At 38.3% G+C, this 19,021-nt stretch overlaps 1 protein-coding gene across 1 annotated transcript in view; it reads left to right on the top strand.

Moving 5' to 3' along the window:
- Positions 1 to 18,456, top strand: part of FZD6 (frizzled class receptor 6) — a 36,151-nt gene extending 17,695 nt beyond the window's left edge. The window contains exons 3-7 of the mRNA XM_068983523.1: positions 7,016 to 7,212; positions 10,625 to 11,642; positions 13,903 to 14,051; positions 15,456 to 15,890; positions 17,042 to 18,456. Of these exons, the coding sequence (XP_068839624.1) occupies positions 7,016 to 7,212; positions 10,625 to 11,642; positions 13,903 to 14,051; positions 15,456 to 15,890; positions 17,042 to 17,210 (1,968 nt within the window). The 3' untranslated portion in view covers positions 17,211 to 18,456. The remainder of the gene's footprint in view (positions 1 to 7,015; positions 7,213 to 10,624; positions 11,643 to 13,902; positions 14,052 to 15,455; positions 15,891 to 17,041) is intronic.
- The last annotated feature ends 565 nt before the right edge of the window (positions 18,457 to 19,021 follow it).

Raw genomic sequence — 19,021 nt, 5'->3', positions numbered from 1 at the left:
GCTAAGGGAAAGAAGCCAGACAAAAAAGAATATATACTGTATGATTCCCTTCCTGTAAAATTCTAGAAAAATGCCACTCTATAGTGATAGAAAACAGATCAGTGATTGCCAGGGAAGGTTATGGCTGGGAGAGGGGGTGTTGATGAGAGAGGGGATAGGAGGGAGGGATTACCAACAGGCAAGAGGAAACTTCTGGATGGATAAATTGGTACCTTGATTATGGCAATGATTTCAAAACCTATCAAAGACTGCACTTTATACATGTTCAGTTTATCATACATCAATTATACCTGAATAAAGTTGGGAAAAAACCCTCAGAATTAAGGACTTTTAACAGGAAAACAGCAGTCCTTGCCCACTGTTCTCTATCTCCACCCAATCCTCCTCCCTCGTGGCAGGTACTTTGAGCTCTTTGGGGTATTCCCCCGCTACGTAGGCCATGTTCTACCTAATATGCTTAGTTTGTTGTTTATTGATGTATCAGTTCACAACTTTAGGCAGTATCTGTTCAGTCTTTCAGTCTTTCCTCCATTATGGTAGTTGATAATTTATTTATCTTATTCTTCCACTTTTATTTCTCTCAACCTGATACAGTATGATACCCTGCTGAATCAAGTAGTGTACTTTGATTACATTTACTTCTGTAATACCTATGCCCCCGCCCCCCCGCCCCCTCCTCCTAGTTAATCCCCCGCCCCTCCCCCCAGTTAATGCAGCATTTGCATCTTTCCCCATTTGCTTTGTTTCCTGTGTACCTATGGCTGATTTTTTTCAGATGTTCCAGCAGACTTGTTAGACATATAGCAGTAATTATCCCAGGTGCTGAGAGTATCATATAATCTGTCAGCTCCAGTCCCCCACTTCCAGCCCCTTGGAGGTCTTCCTCCTTCAGCTGTCTGTCTGTCCTCTTATCAGTACTCTCTGGCTGCTTGGTTTAGATTCTCAGTGGTGGTACTGTGGCTTCCTCTTGCCATTCTTAGTGTTGGGTCTACTAATTCCCGAGTCCCGTGTCATTTTCCTTCCTGATTTATTCATATACTCCTTCAGTTGGTTTTAGGAATACTATATCCTCTAGTTGCTTCCTTAAAAGGCATATTTGAAAGGTAAAAATTTGCTTCCTCACAGGGCCCAAAAGATCATTATTTTACTGTCAGCTAAATGTTTGGTTGGGTGTAGAACTCTAAATTGACAGTAATGCTCCTTCAGAATTTTATGAATTATTTCTGCATTGTCTTCTAACATCTGATATTATCAAATATTCAGAATTTAATTCCTTTGCATGTGGGCTATTTTTTTCCAACTGGAAATATTTATGATCTTTTCTTCATCTTGATGGTTTGAAATTTTTTGACATGCCTTGTCATTGTTCATTCATTGCTCTGAATAGTTATCATTTGTTCAATAAATATTTATAGATAAATCACTCTACACTCACACAAATGGTTCTAGGCACTGTGGATACAGCAGTAAAAAAAAAAAAAAAAAAAATCCCTTCCCTTTTGGAATTTACCTTCTGACAGTGAAGGCAGAAATAAACTAGAGAGTATATCAGTTCAGTTCAGTTGCTCAGTCATGTCCAACTCTTTCCAGTGCCATGGACTGCAGTATGCCAGGCCTCCCTGTCCATCACCAACTCTCGGAGCTTGTGCAGACTCATGTCCATCGAGTCAGTGATGCCATCCAACCATCTCACCCTCTGTCGTCCCCTTCTCCTGCCTTCAATCTTTCTCAGCATCGGGATCTTTTCCAATGAGTCAGCTCTTCATGTCAGGTGGCCAAAGTATTGGAGTTTCAGTTTCAGCATTAGTCCTTCCAATGAATATTTAGGACTGATCTCCTTTAGGATTGACTGGTTTCATCTCCCTGCAGTCCAAGGGACTCTCAAGAGTCTTCTCCAGCGCGACAGTTCAAAAGCATCAATTCTTTGGCACTCAGCCTTCTTTATAGTCCAGCCCTCACATCCATACATGACTACTGGAAAAGCCATAGCTTTGACTGGACAGACCTTTGTCAGCAAAATAATGTCTCTGCTTTTTAATATGCTGTCTAAGTTGGTCATAGCTTTTCTTCCAGGGAGCAAGCGTCTTTTAATTTCATGGCTGCTGTCACCATCTGCAGTGACTTGGGAGCCCAAAAATAAACTAGAGAATATATAAAACTGGTAATATAATGAGATGTCTGATAATGATAAGGACTATAAAGAAATATAAAACATAGTAATGAACCAGAGAAAGACAGTATAATTTTCATGTAGGGCTGGCAGGGTATGCCTCTCTGAGGTAACAGTTGAGCCAAGACAGAAGCTGTGACTACCTGGAGGAAAAATGTTCCAGATGAAGGGAAAAGCAAATACAGGATCCTGACGTATACAAGGAATGCCGAGAGGCAGAAAGCCAGTCTGGTGGCGGTGGAGTAAGAGAAAGAGTTAGAAAATGAAACTGGAGACATAGCCAAGGGTCAGGGAACTTAAGGCCTCATAGGACTTAACAAGGACTTTGAATTTTTTTTCCTTTGGGGTCTTTCGAACAAGGATAAATTTGCATTTTAAAGAATCAGAGAAATTGTAAGATTAGCAAGAGTGGTAAGTAGTGAGACCTGTTGTTGTTTGGTTGCTCAACTCTTTTGCGACCCCATGGATTAGCATGCCAGGCTCCTCTGTCCCTCAGATTTACCAGGCAAGAATACTGGAGTGGGCAGCCATTCCCTTCCTTCTCCGGGGATCTTCATGATGCAGTGATCGAACCTTCCTCTCCGAGACCCCTTCTTTAGATGCCGGTTCTTTACCGCTGAGCCACCAGGGAAGCCCAGTGAGACCTGTCAGGACTATTTCAGTAGTCTAGGTGAAATATACACTGGCTTAGATGTAGTAACTTAATAACGGTGAGTCCATATAGTCAAAGCTATGGTTTTTCCAGTAGTAATGTGAGAGTTGGACCATAAAGAAGGCTGAGCGCCGAAGAATTGATGCCTTCGAACTGTGATGCTAGAGAAAAGACTCTTGAGAGTCCCTTGGACTGCAGGGAGATGAAACCAGTCAATCCTAAAAAAAATCAGTCCTAAATATTCTTTGGAAGGACTAATGCTGAAACTGAAACGCCAATTCTTTGGCCACCTGATGCGAAGAGCTGACTCATTGGAAGAGACCCTGATGCTGGGAAAGATGGAAGGCAGAAGGAGAAGGGGACAGAAGAGGATGAGATGGTTAGATGGCATCACTGATTCAATGGACATGAGTTTGAGCAAGCTCTGGGAGATGGTGAAGGACAGGGAGGCCTGGTGTGCTGCAGTCCATGGGGGTTGCAAATAGTAGGACACGACTGAGTGATTGAACAACAACAGCAACAAATGGTCACATTTGAGATGTATTTTGAAGGGAGAGCCAGTGGATTTGCTGATGGATTGGCTATGGAGTGAGGAAAGGAGAGGACTAGAGGATGAATCTTTGGATTCTTGGCCTGAGTAACTTGGCGAATGGTGGCACTAGCTCACTGAGATGGGAGACTAAGGCAGTGTTTGGCGGATGGGGCGCAGTGGGTTTGAGTTGTGTTTTCGACGTGTTAGGTTTGAGATGCATGTTGACAGCCAAGTGGAGTTGTCCAGAAGGCAAATGGTCATTCAAGTCTAGGATTCACAGGCGAGATAGAGGCCAGAAATTGTGAATCCTTCATGGAGAGATGGTGTTTAATACCGTGATTCTGGATTTGTTTCTCCTGAGGAGTTGGGTATACAAAGAGTAGACAGAGATCTGAGGAGTGAGCCCTGGAGTGCTTCAGTATTTCCAGTTGGGAAATGGAAGAAATCAGAAGAGGAAAGGAAGAAATCAGAAGAGGAATGGAAGAAATCAGAAGAATGAGATCCATAGAAATTCAGGAAAATCCGTGTTATAGAAGTCAGTTGAAAAAAGTATCTCAGGAGGAGGGCAGGATCTACTGTGTCAAATGTTAAGAGTTGAGTAGAATGAGGACTCAGAATTGACCATTGGATTTGACAATCTGAAGCTTATTGGTATCTCTGACAAGCATTTTCACTGAAGTATGCAGATAAAACCAGACTGGAGAGTGGGCTCGAAAGGAAATGGAAAAGCAGAACTGAATAAAGTGGGTAAAGATAACTATTTTCAGGTTTTTTGTTTGTTTCTTTTTATAAAGAGGAAGAAAAAAAAGAAATGATACTTGAGTTGGAGTGGGAATGTGGAGTCAAGGAAAGATTTTTTTTTTTAATGGTTAGCGATAATAGAGTAAGTTTGTATGATGGAATCACTGTAGCAGAGGGGGGAAATTATTGCAAGAATAGGAGACCATTACCAGAGGAAAGTCCTTGATTAGAAAAGTGGGAAGGGGTCCAGTGTACAAATGCAAGACTTGGTTATGAGTTCAAGCCGTTCAACCATTGAAACAGTAGAAGAGAGAGAATATGGATTAAGTCGGTTAGGTTTGGTACCTTTTGTGAGAGGTTAAGGAAATTATCTTCTGGTTATTTCTGACTTTTCAGTGAACTAGGAATCAAGTCATCACCTGAGAAGAGAATGTAGAATAGTTGACTGACATTTTAGTCCAGACATGTTTTAGAAGCGGGATTGCAGTGTGCTGCCAACCTTTCCAGTGTGGAAACTGGCATCCTCCTGTTCTGACAAATATTCTTAATTTCTTTATTTGATTGTCACCCTAATCCCATCTTCCTCGTTTATTTCTGTAAGTCCTTTAGTCAGGAGTTGGACACTTAGACTGGTACTCCTATGGGCTGTCTCTTCTTTCAGCTTTATCTTCTAGTGCTTCTATAGAGTTTTTAATTTCAGCTATCTTATTTTAAAACTTTCCTTACCATCTTATTCTTTTTAATGGAAGCAGTAGCTTCTCATTTAACTTACTAAGCTTCTTGTTTGTTTTGTGGTTTGTTTTCTTCTCTTCCCTGGATAATCTGTTTCCTCCACATTTCATTTTATCTGCTTGCTTATTTTAGTTTCTGTCCTTCGTGGTGTTTTCTGCAGATGCCTGATGATGCTTGGGTGTGCAGTATGTTTGTGTCGGGCACTGAAAGGCTCTGTGTGAGTGAGTGGGCCTTGTTACTGGTGGGCTTCATAGTGAGGTGAGCTCGAGGTCAACTAGCTTTTCCACTGTCCGTGTGTAGAGGTCTTTTCTCCAAAGCTGTTGGGTTTTTTCCAAAGTTGGGGGATGCTAGGTATCTGCCGGTTTGCCGGCCTTTGGGAAACAGAGCAGGAGAAGGTGAGGGCTTCCTGTTTCCACAGGCAGCCTGTTCCTCAGTTCCTCCCTTCACTGTGGATCGTGCTTTTGCCCTGCTCTGTGCCTGATACCCAAGTGCCAAACGTCTAGTTCCATCTCTTCTGGAAACAGCCTTGGTAGGATCCAGTGGTCATCTGGCTGCCTGGTAGGGGTTGGTGGGGGGTGACATAGTGAGGAACTAATGTGTAAACGTTCCTCCAGTTGTAACCTTTTATGCCTCTCTGTGCTTCAAAGAGCTGAGACTCTCAGATTCTTTAGGGCAAATGAATCAGCTCATCCTCGTGTGAATCCCTCCATTCCAGCTTTGTCCCATTAAGCCACTTACCACTCCTCTAGTAGCTTTCTGTCGCTCAAGGTTTGGGGCTTTCCTTTTTGTTTCCTTTTTGTTCTTTGGAGGACTCTGATATGCTAAAGTAGTCTCTCTTGTTCGCTTACTAGTGGGTCTGTCCTGTTAGTAAGGAAGCAGGGAGGAGGGAAAGGAGATAACCATGTGTGTTCAGCCTACCGTGTTCTTCCAGAACCTAGCCACACTCCCTAAAGGGTGAGAGTCACAACAACTACATTTCTTGAGTACTTCATACCAGACTCTGTTCTAAGCACCTTCCATTCATTAACTTTGTATTCATAACAATCGTGTGTGTGTGTGTGTGTGTGTCAGTCACTCAGTTGTGCCCGCCTCTTTGCCATCCCACAGACTGTAGCCCACCAGGTTCCTCTGTCTGTGGAATTCTCTAGGCAAGAATACTGGAGTGGGTTGCCATTCCCTTCTCCAGGGGATCTTCCCGACCCAGGAACTGAACCCGGGTCTTCTGCATTGCAGGCAGATGCTTTACCATCTAAGCCACTAGGTTGAATATTTATTGAGTATGTAACTATATGCTAAACACTGTTCTAAGCACTTTACATTTATTAACCTTGTATTCATAACAGTCTTGTGAGACAAGTACTATTATTGTTGCTATTTTACAGATGAAGAAACTAAGGCATAGTGACTTTAACCTGCCAGAGTTATAAAACTAGTAAATGTGGAGCTAGCATTCAAACACAGCTGTCAGACTGTAGACATCTCCTGCTTACAATTCTCCTAGTATCCCACTCCTTCTTTTATAATCCAAGCAATTTAGCATGTCATCTGTGCTCTCTGTGATCAGGTCAAGGAAGCTCTTCAGTCTCATCTCTGTCTACTCCATCCTGGACTTCAAGTCTTTGACCTTGTGTTCTAGTCATAGTGAACTTCTTTCCCTGAATCCACCATATTCTTATGATCCTCATGCCGTTTTTCATGCTGTTCCTTCCACCCCAAACATTCCTTTATTCTCCAGTATGCTCAGTATAGTGATAGGATATTTTAAGATATACTTGCATGCATGCCCAGTCATGTCTGACTCTTTGCAACCCCATGGACTATCACCCACCAGGCTCCTCTGTGCATGCAATTTTCCATTCAAGACTACTGGAGTGGGTTGCCATTTCCTCCTCCAGGGAGCATATGCTTATAAATTGAATATTTGCATAATTTATTTCATCTACCAATCAACTCATACTTTTGATTTAACCCTAATGTCTGCTTGAAAATGCATAATTGTATAAATTAATATTCCACTGTGTATGAAGGGTTCTTATGTCTAATTAAACACTTATCTCCTCAGATTTGATTGTATTGAGAGTGAGATTTAAAATTCTTTTGGAGTCTAAGTGAAAAACTATATGCTAAAAAAATTCATTTGTTGTATTAAAATGTTTTCTAACCTTCTCTTATTGTTTTTTTTAAATAGATTTTTCTTCCTCTTGCAAATCTGGAATGTTCACCAAATGTTGAAACTTTCCTTTGCAAAGCTTTTGTACCAACCTGCACTGAGCAAATTCATGTGGTTCCACCCTGTCGGAAATTCTGTGAGAAAGTGTATTCTGATTGCAAGAAATTAATGGACACTTTTGGGATCCGATGGCCTGAGGAACTTGAATGTGATAGGTAAATTCTGTTTTCAGCTGAAAGCTACTGATGATATTTTCATATTGGTATTAATTTTCAAGAATATTAGTGACAAGCTTTCATTATTTGTCAATGACTGTTTATTGCACACTTAATATATGTTAGGCACTTGTATATCAGCACTGTACACTGTGGTGAGCAAAACCAGACTTGGTTCTTGTTTTTAGAGAACTTACAGTGGGGTGGGAGGAATAGAGAGTAATCAAATAAGCATAAAATTAAATGCACAATTTAGTTCAGTTCAGTTCAGTTCAGTTGCTCAGTCGTGTCCGACTCTGTGACCCTATGAATCGCAGCAGGCCAGGCCTCCCTGTCCATCACCAACTCCCGGAGTTCACTCAGACTCACGTCCATCGAGTCCATGATGCCATCCAGCCATCTCATCCTCTGTCGTCCCCTTCTCCTCCTGCCCCTAATCCCTCCCAGCATCAGAGTCTTTTCCAATGAGTCAACTCTTCGCATGAGGTGGCCAAAGTACTGGAGTTTCAGTTTTAGCATCATTCCCTCCAAAGAAATCCCAGGGTTGATCTCCTTCAGAATGGACTGGTTGGATCTCCTTGCAGTCCAAGGGACTCTCAAGAGTCTTCTCCAACACCACAGTTCAAAAGCATCAATTCTTCAGTGCTCAGCTTTCTTCACAGTCCAACTCTCACATCCATACATGACCACAGGAAAAACCATAGCCTTGACTAGATGGACCTTTGTTGGCAAAGTAATGTCTCTGCTTTTCAATATGCTATCTAGGTTGGTCATAACTTTTCTTCCAAGGAGTAAACGTCTTTTAGTTTCATGGCTGCACTCACCATCTGCAGTGATTCTGGAGCCCAAATAAAGTCTGACACTGTTTCCACTGTTTCCCCATCTATTTCCCATGAAGTGATGGGACCAGATGCCATGATCTTTGTTTTCTGAATGTTGAGCTTTAAGCCAGCTTTTACACTCCACTTTCACTTTCATCAAGAGGCTTTTTAGTTCCTCTTCACTTTCTGCCATAAGGGTGGTGTCATCTGCATATCTGAGGTTCTTGATATTTCTCCCGGCAAACTTGATTCCAGCTTGTGTTTCTTCCTGTCCAGCATTTCTCATGATGTACTCTGCATAGAAGTTAAATAAGCAGGGTGACAATATACAGCCTTGACGTACTCCTTTTCCTATTTGGAGCCAGTCTGTTGGAGTTACACCTGTGCTAATACAATGAGTGAGGGTGCAAAGTTCTTTGAGAATGAATGAAGATGCCTTTGCTCTAAACTGGGGGGAAATGGGCATTATTATCACTCATGGACCTTTCTGCATATGTCTTGATTAATTACTTTATCTGCTAATCTTTAGACATTGGAAGCTTGTAATTCGAAATATTCTACTGACATAATGAGACCTCATATAATCTGGGAACGATGGTGACGGTTCTCTTCTTGTTTCTTTATCCATAGACTAAAGAAACTCTAGAGCCTTTGTGGAACTCATACACTTCTGCTAGATGCATAATCGCTTTCTAGAAAAACGAATAATACGTAGTAAAGTGAAGGTGTTCTTACTGTACATCTTAGGAAATCCCCTTATATGGAAACTTTTCCCCAAACAAGGAATCATATGCAAGAATACTTATTGTAGCATTACCCATAATTTTTTTAAATGAGAAAAAGTCTGGGGGCTTCCCTGGTGGCCCACTAGTTAAGAATTTGCCTTGCAGTGCAAGGAACACTGGTCTGGGAAGATTCTGTATGCCGTAGAGCAGCTAAGTTCATACACCGCAATTACTGGCCCCACATCTTAGAGCCCATGAGCTGCAACTGCCGAAGCCCATGTGCCCAGAGCCTGTGCTCTTCAGCAAGAGAAGCCCCCACACCAACAAAGAGTAGCCCTCACTCACTGAGACTAGAGAAAGCCCTCGCGAGCAACGAAGAACCATCACAGCCAAAAAAAAATAAAAGATTTTTTTAAATGAGAAAAGGTCTGAAAGTCCATTGTAAGAATAAATAAGTTGTGATGTACTTACACACTGGAATACTGCCATACAGTTATGAGTGTGGTTGACCTACATCTGTCAATATAGATAAATCTAAAAGTTGCACCATGTCAAAAAAGTTCAAAATCTGTAAAACAATACTGTATAACATTATAGTTGGAAAAAACATAGTAAGGGAGGGGAAATAAAAACTGAACTTGTAGTAATGAATACTTTGGAAGAGAGAGCAAAGAGAATAGGACCAGAAAGGGGTCCCAACTGTATCTGTAATAAAGTAAAACCTTTTTAAAAAACTAGTAGATACATCCATGTTTTTACATGGGCATACATTTTATTATTTTCTATTCTTTCTAAGGCATATTTAAAATGCATTCTCCTTTAAAACCTCCACTAATTTCTTTTTTTTTTTAATTTTTAAATTTTTTGGCCATGTGGTATGTGGGATCTTAGTTCCCCGACCAGGGATCAAACCCATGTCCCCTGTGTTGGAAGCATGAATCGTAACCGCTGGACCCACCAGGGAGGTCCTCCACTAATTCCTAAACCATGTAGCTCCTCCAAAATAATTCTGGTGTGTAGAAACTCAGTGATAAAGTTCTGCACAAAGCAGAAATATCGCTGGCATCATTCTGGACTGCTCTGAACAACGGAGGCAAATAACCATACCTCAACAAAATGGTGATGTGAGTTCAGCTGGTCCTCAACCTTCCTCTTGGTGATCTCCTTGCCCTTCTTTATAAACTTAGAGATCACTTGAGCTTTGTCTTCTCCATCCAGGAAATGATCTCATTTCATTCATTTTAATTGTCATCACCTTACTGTGTGGCTGATCTACTTTGCTTATGGATGTTAAAAAAGAAAAATTGATTTTCCCAAGACTTATATTTCAAAATATTTCAAACAGATAAGCCAGCATCTTTTTGTCTAGAGACTACCAATCAAGATAAATTCTTTCTTAAACACTTAGCCTTGAAATCAGAATTTATTTAACAGTTATTAATTGATTGTTTTCCAAGTAAGGGAGTTTTCATGTTCATGTGCCTGATACTTAATATTTATGGTAGTGTATTGGGGCCCGATTAACAACTACAATTTTTTAGTCAATTTCAAAACTTCCTTCCCAACTGTAAACCTGTATCTGCTTAAGGTTGTATGTCTCCCCATCAGTTATGAATGCATAAGAAGGGACATCCCTGGCAGCCCAGTGTTTAAGAGTCCATGCTGCCAATAAAGCGGATGTGGGTTCAATCCCTGGTCAGGGAACTAAGATTCCACATGCTGTGTGGCTGGGCCAAAAGATTTTAAAATGATAATAAAAGAATTTTAAAATGAATGCACAAGGAACACTTTATAGTTGTGAAGTATAGCATTAAAATAGTAACGCGAAAATGTTGGCTTCTTTTATTTTTTGTTAAATCCTTACAGATTACAGTACTGTGATGAGTCTGTTCCTGCAACTTTTAACCCACATACAGAGCTTCTTGATCCTCAAAAGAAATCAGAACAAATCCGAAGAGACATTGGATTTTGGTGTCCAAGGCATCTGAAGACTTCTGGGGGACAAGGCTATAAGTTTCTGGGAATTGACCAATGTGCACCTCCATGCCCCAACATGTATTTTAAAAGTGATGAGCTAGAGTTTGCAAAAAGTTTTATTGGAATAGTTTCAATATTTTGTCTCTGTGCAACCCTTTTCACATTCCTTACTTTTTTAATTGATGTTAGAAGATTCAGATACCCAGAGCGACCTATTATATATTACTCTGTCTGTTACAGCATTGTATCTCTTATGTACTTTATCGGATTCTTGCTAGGCAACAGCACAGCATGCAATAAGGCAGACGAGAAACTGGAACTTGGTGACACGGTGGTTCTAGGCTCTCAAAATAAGGCTTGCACCATTTTGTTCATGTTTTTGTATTTTTTCACCATGGCTGGCACTGTGTGGTGGGTGATGCTTACCATTACTTGGTTCTTAGCTGCTGGCAGAAAATGGAGTTGTGAGGCCATTGAACAAAAAGCAGTGTGGTTTCATGCTGTTGCATGGGGAATACCAGGTTTTCTCACCATTATGCTTCTTGCCATGAACAAAGTTGAAGGAGACAACATTAGTGGTGTCTGCTTTGTCGGCCTTTATGACCTGGATGCTTCTCGCTACTTCGTCCTCTTGCCACTGTGCCTTTGTGTGTTTGTCGGGCTGTCTCTCCTCTTAGCTGGCATTATTTCCTTAAATCACGTTCGACAAGTTATACAACATGATGGCCGGAACCAAGAGAAACTGAAGAAGTTTATGATTCGAATTGGAGTCTTCAGTGGCCTGTATCTTGTGCCATTAGTAACTCTTCTGGGATGTTACGTCTACGAGCAAGTAAACAGGATTACCTGGGAGATAACTTGGGTCTCTGACCACTGTCGTCAGTACCATATCCCATGTCCTTATCAGGTAAAAGCTATCATTTGTATTATTTCACTATTTAACATGGCATTCCCTGGAAATATCTTTGAATTCATCATGAAGCTAAAATTAGATTTCAGATGAGAAAATCCAATAGAGGGAAATGTTCCCTAGGCATCAGTTGAAACGGGGATGAGTGTCTTAAGAGTTGTTTCCTCAAGTTTTAGCTTCAGTTACACTTATAGTAAAGTGCCTCCTTTAGCTGTTCTTTAAAAGATTAAGTTAGATTGCAAAGGCAGATGAATGGGAATGAAGAATAGAGTCAGAAGAACAGGTTCTTATTATATGGAGAAGAAAAGTAACTTTTGCTGAATTGGGAGTAGCTTTTAATTCTTTAGTTAGTTGAGAAAACCCTTATTTGGGTTTATAATAAGATGATATATAACGTATCATTTTATATTTTACTCATATGTAAGATTTAAAAGTATCTGAAAATAGAAAATCTCTTAGAGCATTTTAGTTGAGTTTTTAAAATAGAAGCTTTGTGCTTTGTTTTTAATCGATTTTATAAATTTTTCTTGAATATCTATATATGGTACTGACTAATGTTGCTTGTGAGTGCTATATCATCACAGTGTGTTAGATTAAGCAATGTATGGACTGAATTATTTTATGTAGTAATTTATATTCTAGAAAGTTACCGCACTGTAACTGTGAGACCTATTTTACATACTGATATGTGGGGATAATGGTTTTACCTGCCTTACAGCCTGTCCATAGACTGTTATCCATCATCTGTTTTTACTATATAATCAATAAGGAAGTACTCTTAAAGTGATCCTGCCATATTTTGTCCTAGATTGCTCATATTTTTGGCAAACTAGGGGGGAAGGCAACCATTATATACTGCTAAAAAGTGTAAGATATATGATGTTTTAAGATTATATTTCATGTAAAGAAAAACTGTATTAGCAGATAAAGTGAAAAAATTCTAATCTTATAATGGGGAAGGACTTTATGATATAAAATTCATGAAAGAAAAGATTGCTAAATCTGACTAAGGAAAAATTTTTTTTCAGATTCTGCATGGCAGAAAAACCCACCATAATCAAAGTCAGGAGACCAACTGGGAAATTCTATTCACACTTCACATCATAATTAAAGAGCTGATTTCCTTACTTATAAAGGGTTCTTATAGATCAATAAGAAAAAAATTAACAATCTGGTATAAAAATGACAAAAGGATATGTCAAGAGGTCACAAAAAAGAAAAAGAAAACAAGCTATTCTTAACATAAGAAAAATGCAAATTAAAATGATAATAAAATCATATTTCTGCTTATGACATGGCAAATGTGGTTTTATAACCACCGTATTGATGAAACTTTGGGAGAATACACATTCTAGACTTTGCTGCTCCATTAGTTTAACCTTCTGTGGAGAGAATTTTTATAATATCTGTTATTTAAGATGCACGTACTCTTTGATCCCGTCCTTCTGGGACTTTATCAATTGATCTGCTGACAGATGTGAGATATTACAGACATACAAATAGTCACTGTAACATTATTTGCAATGGCAATAGGAAATAGCCTGAACATCTATTAGTAGGGGTAGTTGAATAACTTATAGTTCATTCGCACAATGGAGCAGCCTTTAAAAAGAATGAAGTGTTCTATTTACACTAATATAGAATGGTCTCCAAGAAATATTAGTAAGTGTGAAAAGAAAGATATAATGCATAATGTATAGTATTTTGATATGATATAACATTCTAACAATATTTGAAAGTTTCTGCTTGAAAGAAAAGTATGATTTAATTTTTATAAAATTTCCACATTTTTTTCATTTTACTGATGCTTACTTTGTTCTCACCTAGTTTTTATAACCATCAGTAGTACCTAAAGACTCTGAAATAGTATGCTGTTAAAAATGAGTTTAAATGTATTTTTTTTTAATAGATTATAGTTAAGGAAAATAGGTAAATATTGAGAGGCACATATTTTGGGAATTATAAGAGGCTGCTATACTTACAGGAAAAAGAATGCCAGATATCAAGCCAAGGATGTAAAGACATCCTTCCTAAATATATTTAATGTGTTATTCCCTTTCTGCTTATATATTTTGATAAAAGTTCTTTGATCAGAACTTCTATGAGGAATGTATTACACTTATATCACTATTCATTATGCCATATCAAACATTTCATAAGACCAACTAATTTATACTTTTGTTCAAGTTTTACATTAACTGTATAGATTTCTCTTTACTTTAAATTTATCACTGAAATTCTTCTTATTTATTTGTAGGCAAATACAGAAACTCGACCAGAATTGGCTTTATTTATGATAAAATATCTGATGACATTAATTGTTGGCATCTCTGCTGTCTTCTGGGTTGGAAGCAAAAAGACATGCGCAGAATGGGCTGGATTTTTTAAACGAAATCGCAAGAAAGAGTAAGCATCTATTGAATTATGTGACATTGTTTTAAGATAAATAGACCAAATACCAAGGAACTATTCAAATCATCACTGTACCAGAGTTTCATTATATTGACTGTTTTTTCAAAGTCTTTTGAAAGTCTTGAAGTCTTTTTTCATGGAGAGAGATGCTTTATTTTAGTATTTGCTACAGTAGTCTTTGACATATACTATTCTGTTGAAATATAAATACAAAGTTTGTAAAATGTATATTTTCTTTCCATGGCTTATAATATATCCAGTATTATTACTGCTATCATTGAATTCATTGTTTTGGGTTCAGCATTGTAAATAATTTTATCCTTTTTTATCAATGATAAAAGATGAAATGGGTCAAATATCAATATATATTAAGCAATATAGAATATGATTCAAATGTGGTATATGATCATTACCTTTACATTTTATTACACATAGTACTGACTTAACATGTCACTTATTTGCCTTGTTTAAGACGGTAAAAATTTCAACTTATGGAATATTCTTTAACAGCATAGTAGACTTACATTTATGAATAAATAGTTAATTTTATTATTTATATATGTTATAAATTGTGTACTATCAATGTAATACAGAGTTTTTTAACTGTTTCCAATTGGTTTGATTAGTGAACATTTTTGTGGTAAAAATTTTAGAACCTTTTTACAAATTAATTTTTGAAGCCTGAAGAATTCATTTAACTGGACTTTAATTTCTTTGAACGATTATTATATCTCTATCCTGGTGGCTCAGACGGTAAAGACTCCACCTGCAATGTGGGAGACCTGGATTGGATCCCTGGGTCAGGAAGATCCCCTGCAGGAGGGCATGGCAAGCCACTCCAGTATTCTTGCCTGGAAAATTCCATGAACAGAGGAGCCTGGCAGGCTACCGTACATGGAGTCAGGCACAACGGAGTGACTAAGCACATCCCATATTTATATGCCCACACTAACTTCCGAATAACTTGCTATAACTTGAATATTAGAAAGAAAGCAATTGTATTTAAGCAAAGACCATTAATTATATTCTATATTCTCTCTCTCTGGTTTGCTTTCATATTTTATATCTTTGTTTATGATACACATACAGATAATCCCCTACTTTATGCCAGTTTGAGTTTTTTTGCCCTCATCTTTTGATTTTGCGTATTTAATTTCCTTCTGCTATTTATGGTGACAAAAGCCACCGACAGTGTATGCACAAAAGATTTCACTTCATGGCAATCTATTGATATCTCAAAGTATTTATAATCCTAGATTTTTATAAATAATGTAAATCATATAGACTCTAACTTGAATGAATAAGGATTTTTGGCACAAGATGTATGATATGCTTTACGGTTTCTATTATAACACTTAACCTTTATCCAGTACACTCTCTCCTTGAATTTTCTTACAGTCCAATCAGTGAAAGCCGAAGAGTATTACAGGAGTCATGTGAGTTTTTCTTAAAGCACAATTCTAAAGTTAAACACAAAAAGAAGCACTACAAGCCAAGTTCACATAAACTGAAGGTCATTTCCAAATCCATGGGAACCAGCACAGGGGTGACGGCAAATCATGGTACTTCTGCGGTAGCAATCACTAACCATGACTACTTAGGACAGGAAACTCTGACAGAAATACAGACTTCACCAGAAACATCAGTGAGAGAGGTGAGAGGGGATGGAGCGAGCACCCCCAAATTAAGAGAACGGAACTGTGAGGAGCCTGCCTCCCCAGCAGCACCCAGCTCCAAACCCTGCGGGGAACAGATGGACAGGAAAGGCCAAGGCCGGGCAGGCAACGTGAATGACAAGAGCAGTGTGTCTGAAAGTGCGCGGAGTGAAGGAAGGTGAGCTTGGACTTGCTTCTCTTAAATCATATGACTATTTCAAACACTGCCTTACACATTTTTCATTAAAGGATAACATTTTCATTTCCAGCCTATAGCTGGAAAGAATGCATTCTTTGAGATGACAGGTCTATACATTTTTAGTCCAAGTCAGTTTGGGATTAAGAAGTGTAGATTCTGCGTATAAATGCTCTTTTATAGTTTAATTCTTAGTATTGGGAGGAGCCTTTTATGTATATTGTTCAAATAGAAAAGTAATGCTCATTTCTATGGTAATTGTTAAGAGTTGCTTGTGAATTTAGGGAAATGTTTGATTCATGTAAAATACAGGCTATTAAGTTTCAATTGCCCACTCCAGTGTTCTTGTCTGGAGAATCCCAGGGATGGGGGAGCCTGGTGGGCTGCCGTCTATGGGGTTGCACAGAGTTGGACACGACCGAAGTGACTTAGCAGTAGCAGCAGCCCTACATTATAATACTGTCTAAAAGGTATTTGTCATTTTATATAAGTTTGATTATAAAATGTTTTTATTTTCTGAACGTGAAAGGATATTGACATTACTTTTAATGAATTTTTCCAAATGATCATAAGTGATCCAAACACAGGTAAGTATTGAATTAGCCAAAATATTGACAGCTGACTACTTTAAGGTCTCAAGGGTGTCTTACCTTACCCTCCCAAACTAGACCAAATGTACCTCTAACAGCTTTTTCATACTAGATTATGTATTATTAGATAAATGCCTTTATTGTCCCCTAGATTTGTAAACTCCTCAAAGGTGAAGCTGAGGTCATACTCATCTTTGTGCTCCCAGCCTCATATACAGGGTCTAATCCATGGGGGAGAATCAACAAAAGGTTTGCTAAACTAAGGGCAGGAATCCTGTCTTATTCCCCATGAGATACCATGCTTAGCCCGTACAGGGTTGATGCTTGATGAAGTTTCTGAAGTTAGCAAAAATTGTTTTTGCAAATAAATTATTTGTACTTTGAGGTGTTAAGAGTATACATAAAGAGTTACTTATTTTCTGGTAAAAGTGGTTACTGACTAGGAGCAAAACTCATGGAAAGAGAAATAGCAGTTGTAAGGACATCCAGCATCGCGTCTCTGCTTTGATGTGTATGTACATCAGCTTTTGTTGTTGTACCTAGGGTAACCCCAAAGAGTGATGTCCCCGAAAGTGGCCCAGTGCAGAGCAACAGCGTGCAGGCGTCCAGTTCTCCAGAGCCAGGCAGCCTCAAAGGCTCAACATCACTGCTTGTTCATTCGGCTTCAGGAGCTGGAAAAGAGCAAGGCGCTGGCGGTCATTCAGATACTTGAAAACCAGGCCATCGTGTTACTGAGAAGGGGATTCCTGCTACACTGGAGGTGCCAGTACACTGTCTTACAAGAATCACTGTTACAGTTTGCTTTTGCACTTAAAGCTACATCACCTCTTGTTACACTGAAAACAATAGATTCTGAGAATATGATTCGTTTCACACAGAGGTTAATGGCAGCAATATACCCCCCCAAACGGGAATGTGCAGGTTAATAATATTTTTCAAGTTGTGTGGGAGGAGAGACTGTTAGAGGAATCTTCATTTTCGATTTATGAAGATTCTTCTGTGTCAAAAGTGTTTTAAATTGTACTATGCTGTTTCACTTTTCTAGTATAAAGTCAAGATTTTTCTTTGCTGAAGTATTTAAAACTTATCTTTATATCATTTTTATATATTTGAAAATGAATTTTTATGTTTTGAAATTTTTTTAGAAATCTTAAGTCTATTCAGATATTTTTATTATGTTATTCCAACAGCTGATTTTAGCACTATTTTGGTAGCTTTTACATTGAATTTCTAAGAAGATAAGTATTCTTTTGTAGTATGAAAAGTAGTTGATACACTGAAATTCATTTATCATGGAAATTCACCTTTAAAAACCTTATCATCTTCAATGTGTGAATTTTATGAAGTCTAGTTGTTTTAGGAATTTCACAGATCTATTATGCAACTGAAATAAGGTGCTTACTGAGTGTCCAATGTTGATATTATGCTGCTGACTGATCCTTCTGATTTTTTAAAATGAAATTTTCTGAAGGATTAGTAGATGAATTGTTACTCTTTTATAAATTAAGCCAAGTGCAAGGTGAATTGTTACTGTTTTATAAATTAAGCCAAGTGCAATTGATTTCCTTTTTTAATATATCATGACTACCCGAGATTGTGTTTGTATGACCATTTACAATTGCTTATACATTTAACTTTTGTTTTTTTAACATTTCGAATACTACAGACTTTTTGCATTTTTGCAATATCTTTCTCAGACATAATGTAGAATTCATCTGTGCAGCTAAATAGGATTTTGCTGAATATTCAAACATGTGCTAGCAGTATTAGTGACAAACAAATGGAAAATATATATATACAGTCCTGATAAACAGAATAAAATATATTTCATGTAACATACTTTGAAATATTAAAGAATTTTCTTAATTTTGTTTTCAATGAATATCTTTCCCTGAATGAAACTTTGTTATACTTTTGGTTTTTTTCTCTTATTTAACATTCTATTAAAGTGTAAAAAGAAAATCATCATGTACTGTATGAAAAATGTAAATATTAACTTTTCCACATTTTTTAACTTTGTATACAAAAATTTTGTGTGATCTTTTCAGTAATAAAATGTTCTCTGCATATGAGATTATAGAGTAATCTATGGTTATGCACAGTGTTCCTGGCCCAAGAAGTGGTATCGTTTTTCAGATTGGTGGTTCCATGACTAACAAGCCAGAATAGGCTCTTTTTTACCTAGAGAATCAAAAGCCAGCCAAGGCTTGTGTTATTTCTTCTTTGTCACAGTTTCTTCTCAAAGTATATTTCCTGTTCAGTCACTGAGTCACATCCCACTCTTTGCAATCCCATGGACTGCAGCATGCCAGGCTTCCCTGTCCTCCACCATCTCCTGGAGTTTGCTCAAGTTCATGTCTACTGAGTCGGTGATGTATAGTGTAATTATCGGAGAAGGCAATGGCACCCCACTCCAGTACTCTTGCTTGGAAACTCCCATGGACGGAGGAGCCTGGTAGGCTGCAGTCCAGGGGTCGCTAAGAGTTGGACACGACTGAGCGACTTCACTTTCACTTTTCACTT

Source organism: Capricornis sumatraensis, chromosome 11 (assembly GCF_032405125.1).
Source record: "Capricornis sumatraensis isolate serow.1 chromosome 11, serow.2, whole genome shotgun sequence".
Lineage (NCBI taxonomy): Eukaryota > Metazoa > Chordata > Mammalia > Artiodactyla > Bovidae > Capricornis > Capricornis sumatraensis.
The sequence above is the reverse complement of the archived record's forward strand: the minus strand, read 5'-3'. Positions and strand labels throughout refer to the sequence as shown.